This window comes from Morone saxatilis, unplaced genomic scaffold, assembly GCF_004916995.1.
Source record: "Morone saxatilis isolate NCDOM2014 unplaced genomic scaffold, NCSU_SB_2.0 Contig8, whole genome shotgun sequence".
NCBI classification, from domain to species: domain Eukaryota; kingdom Metazoa; phylum Chordata; class Actinopteri; family Moronidae; genus Morone; species Morone saxatilis.
Window position 1 is genome coordinate 5,865,976 of NW_023340257.1, and position 6,284 is coordinate 5,872,259.

The following is a 6,284-nucleotide window of genomic DNA, read 5'->3' on the forward strand; positions in this document are numbered from 1 at the left end:
AACTTTCCTTCTCATGTATTAGCCTGTGCCAACGGCGAAAAGCCACAGCGAACCGTTATGTCATGTAAACAGTTGTGATCCAGTTTCTGAGGCATGTAAAACGTGGAAATAATAAACGCATTAAAGTCAGTGGTTATCCTTTGACTCAGTGTTTGCTGGTCACCTTATCTCTCACCTTATAACTCTTATCTGAGCTGCTGAACATCCTCTACACACACTAAACACATAAAACATGCAAGGCAATGTTGACACATTGTCACAAGCTCTGGGGTAGCTGCTCATGACAGACCATGACACACACACACACACACACACACACACACACACATCCCATTACCCAGCACATTTATACGGCCAGGTATTAACAATAACAAGCCATCAAAGCAAGCCAGCCAGACATGAAGGGCTGGCGTGTGACAATCCTGTCTGTCCACTGGGGATGATGGGATGAAGAGGAGGAACATAAAACGGAACGAATCAAGACCCCCAGGAATTGGGGGGGGGGGCATTTGGGGTGTAATGACACGAGCAGAACAATGCCCCAGGCTCCCACACACACAGTACATCCACAACCACCACTTTGCAAAATGACGTCAATATTGTCCACCAAATGATCAACTGTGTGAAATCTTCTTAAACTTTTTGCTTCAGGCTATTTGGTTTTGTATGCAACTTTTTTTTTTGCGTATAATATAACTCTAATAGTGGCTAATCACAGGCTACATTGTGGCTGTATGTGAAGTATGTGTATGTGAAGTGTATTATTGTTGTCAGCTGAACACCGGTGATTAAGTATTGCACTTTCAAGTTGGGAAAAATCAATTCAGCAGAGTCTTTAATTCTTGTATGGATGGAGCGGCTCATTAGTCAATCGACAGACAAATTAAAAAGCAAATATTACAAATTCACTGGATCCAAACCATGAAATGTATATCTGATGCTTTTCTTAGTCTAGATTAAGCAACAATGGAGTGTCACTTGCAGCCATGCTCCAAAAGAGATCGGATCCTACAGTTCTCATAATGCAACATGATCTTCTCCTGCCTGGAGAAGGCCTACGCCTTTTGAACTCCTGCCACCAGTTTGTAACACAGGCGTTCTGTTATCGCCTGTTTGTCGTGTCCTGGCCCAATCAAACATAACCCTGATGACGTCATCAGCCACATGAGGAGACATCATACAGCTGTTACAGGCTGAGTGGTACCCCCCATGATCTCGATTGGTGGAGTGCCCCTTTAAGAGCGTCGCATATCATTTAGATCCCATGTTTGGGGTCATGATTATCCTGTTCATTTTTTTTAAATCTTCATAATCGTCATAATTTGTAGTAGAGGTTTGAACTAAAAACACTGTTCAACCCAAGTTGTAAGTGAAATTGCTGTAGGTGTCTGGTACCTGCTAACTCATCTGTAATGTAGACGCCTGCGATGTAGACACCCGACCACACTGTGAGAACCACCATAACCATGTTCAGAGGTTGACTAAAATCCACTGGGGAACCAATCTTTCACCCCAGAGCATTTCAGCAACTTGTACTGGATAAATGCACAGAAATACAGTACTATCCAAGGTGGTAGTAGTTTGCATTTGTCAAAGATACGAACAGCAAGCAGAAGATTACAAACTGGATGGCAAATATTAGTTTAATGACATATGCTTTAATATGAACATTCAGATTTGAACTGGGACAAAGCAAAAACACTAGAGTTCATAGCTGCAGAAAACAAGAATCAAGTGTTGCCTCTCATTCACCCTTGTGATTGGGTCACAATTGAAGCAATTGTACAACACCTAATAAAACTATACCTTTGATCACAAGGCCGTCCATTTATTGTTTAATGATATGAGGACACGATGTTTTTATGAAAACACCTGTGTCCACACAAAGTTTATGCCAACCTAAAATCACCACTTAAACTTATGTCCGCCATTTTTTGCTTGTCAGAAATAAATAATACTGTCTATGTTTTGGAAAGTTTTCTTTCAGCAGTCACATACAGCAGCAGTGTACTAGTAGCTGGGGACTGGGATTTGTACGGATCTTCTGAAAGTGAACAGTGTTTGTGTTTCAGGATCTGAATGACCCTTTACAAACAATGCCAAGCCTCTCCAGCTTATTGCTGAAAAACACCAGACACTCATTGTTGAAGGCCAACCTGAGGTCTTATTTGACATTTTTAGTATTTTGCACATTCATTTTTTGCACTTGTTGTTGTTTGTTGTTGCTGCATTATGGTTTACTGTATGTTGGATGTAGCTGCTGTTGGCTGATATTTGGGTCTTGTATAAATGGCAAGAATTTCTGACTCAAAAATTCGTTCATCTTTTAATCTTTAAAAAGCCCTGAAACAGTGTTAAGATGATCATGGGACAGTGAAATAATCCTAAAAACATGTGTAGCCTCTAATCCAACATCATAGTTTAGCATAGAGGTAAAGTATATGTGCATGTCATGGAATTGTGCGTGAATGCTCAAACAGCGTTGTGTCCATCGTGTCCTGCGAAACAAGCACAAGCCGGTTCTCAACTAAACTCAAATCAGCTTCATACCAATACGAACTGATGCATCAGTCTGATGTTAACAGACAATATGTTGAGGCTGGTTTCATTTTGCAAGTGCTCTTTACTCGTGGCCCTGCCAACATTTCTGTAGCCAGCCTTTCAGCCTCTCTCACAGCCAAACTACACTGGCCTCTTTGAGCATCCACTGCCCACAACAAACCCACACAACCACCAAGACTGCCAATATCACACAAAGACACCATGTTACTACAACCCACGGCGAGGAGATGGGGGGCAGAGAGAGCTCATTTATGTTAAAAGAGGTTATTCTCACACTGTAGCTATTTTTATTTGATTCTATTTACATTGCTTTCACAATTCTGTTCATGTAACAATCATCCGAGCACAGCAGGGTGAGCTGAGATTAACAGGAAAGGTGGTGCTGGATGGATTCTTTGCAGAGAGAGCTGCTTGCGCGTTCCTGTCAGAGAGCCGGAGGGCCGAGCACGAGACCCTGCCAGGGTGACAGAGCGTCCAGCGCTGAATCAGCGGGACACACGTTGTGTAATCTCTCACACACAAACACACACAGATTAACAGCGCACGGGGAGGCGGGTGAGGGAGCGGGGGGGGAGCTCTTTACAAAGAAACTTTTTCAAGAAAAGGAAACAGAGGCCCAAAGAAGTGTTACAGTTGTGGCTCTTCTTAATTTAAAGCCTCGCTGCCACTGAATGGGGCCAGTTGGCCTATAAAACTAGTCTCTTCAAATAGCAGATTCTTTAGGCTTGACAGAAGTTTGTCAGGAAAAGTTCAATAAGACACTTACACACACACACAGTACTTGGACTCTGAGTGCAAACCCCACCCTTAATCGTCCCGTGGGTCACTGCAAATCCGTGCTCCTCTAAGTGGGCTCTAGACCCCTCAGGAGGTCCTTTAGGAGGACAGTGTCATTTCTCTAAATTATAATTCACTATACCTATCACAGAATGCGTGAGAATGAAATCATTTGTTGCTCCCTCACCCCTGTTATCTCCCAAGTTATGCAATTCATTGCTAAATAGTAATTTAATTTACAGCTCTTATGGAGATTAGGGCTGCTTTTGACAAATGATGCGATATGCAATATAATTCCCGATTAGTGGAATGATAATTTTTGCGTCACAATTTTCATTGTCACTGAAGCAACTATTAAAATCCTGATGGTGCGATATATCTTGTGGGGTCTGAACCAAAATAACTTGTTTTCTTACATCTGAAGAATAAGATTTGTAGGCCAGGGCGTCTCCGCAGCACTACAGTAGCTCATTTTAACCCTGTGATGTCACACATATTACCTTTAGCAAAAAATTGGAGCTTCTGCGATTTTGATATTGCATTTGGCCATATTGCAATTTCAATGTTATTTCTATTATTTTTATTATTTTTGAATAGCCCTAATGAGATCCCAATGAGACAATTGTTCAGTGGGTCTCTGAGGTCTCTGATCTGTGCCTGTTTGAGGGACTGTGGAATGTTTGAGAGCCCCCTGCTGTATAAAACAGGTCTAATGTCACACCATTCACTTAACCGATTCACCTTCAACAAGACCACCTGCACACCAACAACTGCCTGCTGGTTATGTAAACCAAAAAGGAAATAGCTTGTGCAGTGGTTATACAGTAACTTGTAAAGTCTAAGCCCAGATTCAATCACCGTTCGCACTTTGGGGACCCTGCATAAAGCGGAGAAAGCACAGCAATGGACACCTGCATCTGAACTGTTAGATGCATATCATCTTACAACACATTATGCATGAACATGTACACAGCAGCTTCTCTCAGCACCCAAGCTCCAGAACAACAATGAATTGATCCATTGTTGGATGGTGGTGGCTGATATCAATGCAGCCTACACATACTGAGCCCCTGACACATACAGTAACCCCAGTGACCACTGTACTGTTTGTGGGAAGATGACACCTGCCTCTTACATGTAGTACATATTCAATTTATGATGGCGGACAGATTAGACCACTTTCTCAAATCATGGTTCTGATTATTAAACAAAATTATTATCACATTCAGAAATCTGTTAAGGGAGAGCTAATTTGCTTTTAGATAAATATGCACATCTTACAAAACATGACCCCAGGCCTATTACAAATCATTAGGAGCTTACTTTGAATTCGGCTCATCTATTAAGCAGCAAGCAGCACTTTCTTTTATAAAATTTCAACTTTTAAAACCTTCACACTGCTCGCTACCGCCCACCATGGCGTCTTCTGGTTCGACCAAGACGATTATGAAAAAGGTAAACCGGCTGGAAAAGTTGATATTTTTTTATACATATATAATTGAATGCTTCATAAAATAATTTGTACGCCGAACGTATCAGCACATTTATGAAATTAAAAACAGGCATTAAGTCATTTTGTAATGTGCGTTGACGACAACATACACGGCTCTCTTAAAGCGTGTGGAATTTTGTCAATGGAGTTTGGTCCAAATCTCGCCATACAGGAGACAAGTCTACCTGTATCTGGACAGCCAAATCCAGATGTTATGACAGCAAGCCCCTTCGCTGTTTATTCTGGTGTAAAAGCTAGTGGCTAAAGATATTCAACGTGTTGTGTTACACAGTTTAGAAACGAGTGCTTGGTTACTTATCTCCCTTTACAAATATACAAAAGGGAAATTGAGGACTTGGAGACACATGAGCCATACACTGCGGCTTCCGACAACACAAACCTCAGTCACTTTCACGTGAGCGTACAGAGAGGTGGAACTACGTTTAAAATCTGACAACTTATATCTGACCCTTGGTTGTCGGCACATACACACACTCCAGTAGAAATTTCCCGACTCACAGACACACACTATTTGATTCGGCACACACATATGACACCAGCATGCGTTTATTTCAATTAAAGTCTAACTTATGACCCTAATTCGTCCTCACAGCTCGCTATCATGTTAAGTTAGCTAGTACCAGACGTGTGTAGCCAGTCAGCCAGCCAGGCAGCGTTAAGTTGAAGGATTTGTCAATGGAGTCTGGCTTCCCTGTCCATGCAAGAGGACTGCACATAACTGGGTGACCAGTGAACAAAGTTCAACAAGTCGAACTTACCAGAGTTTGTTCATACTGCAGCGCCCGCTGGTCCGACCCGTCCCCTGCCATGGCTCTGCTCTGTCTCTACCCGGCGACTTGATGAAATCTTTTCAGCTTGGAAAAGGAGAGGAAACCGACAGCGATATCTCTCTGTGTGCGCACTGATTAAAGCATTGGACTGACTTTAGTTTCTGTATAGGAGTTCACAAAGGGAACTCCAACTACAGAATGCGTCCCGGTTACAGTAAGTTCCTTCATTTTATAGCCTCAAGTCCCCAGCAAGATACACAGTGTGAGGCGGGACTTAGCTGAACTGGAATCGACCCTCCCATCTGGAACCAGTGTCAATCAAATCAGAAGGCCTTATACTCTCTGGGTTGTCTTTTCATGAGAAGGTGTTTCTCACGTTTCATGTTCAGATAGATTAAAGGTAAACATAAGGCAAAATTAACTATCAAAAGGAAATGTGTGGTTACCTGAATGATACCTGATCCTCCACTATACCCTCCTGGATGTTGATGATTAACTACTTATAGCATTTGTTTATTAGAGCAAATCATTTAATGGTTAATGTATTACGTTTTGTTGACAATGTTGTTTTTGATATGAAAACCACCCACCTGTTCAACCAGTGTGCTTTAGGACCACCATAGCATAGCAGAACACACCTGAATCCCTGACCAACCTGTTGT

The 6,284-nt window shown here is 42.1% G+C and overlaps 1 protein-coding gene across 1 annotated transcript in view; it reads right to left on the minus strand.

Moving 5' to 3' along the window:
* LOC118341972 (chloride channel protein 2-like) overlaps nucleotides 1-5,865 on the minus strand; it is a 149,556-nt gene extending 143,691 nt beyond the window's left edge. Inside the window, exon 1 of the mRNA XM_035680397.1 lies at nucleotides 5,611-5,865. Within this exon, the coding sequence (XP_035536290.1) occupies nucleotides 5,611-5,661 (51 nt within the window). The 5' untranslated portion in view covers nucleotides 5,662-5,865. The remainder of the gene's footprint in view (nucleotides 1-5,610) is intronic.
* Nucleotides 5,866-6,284: the final 419 nt, after the last annotated feature.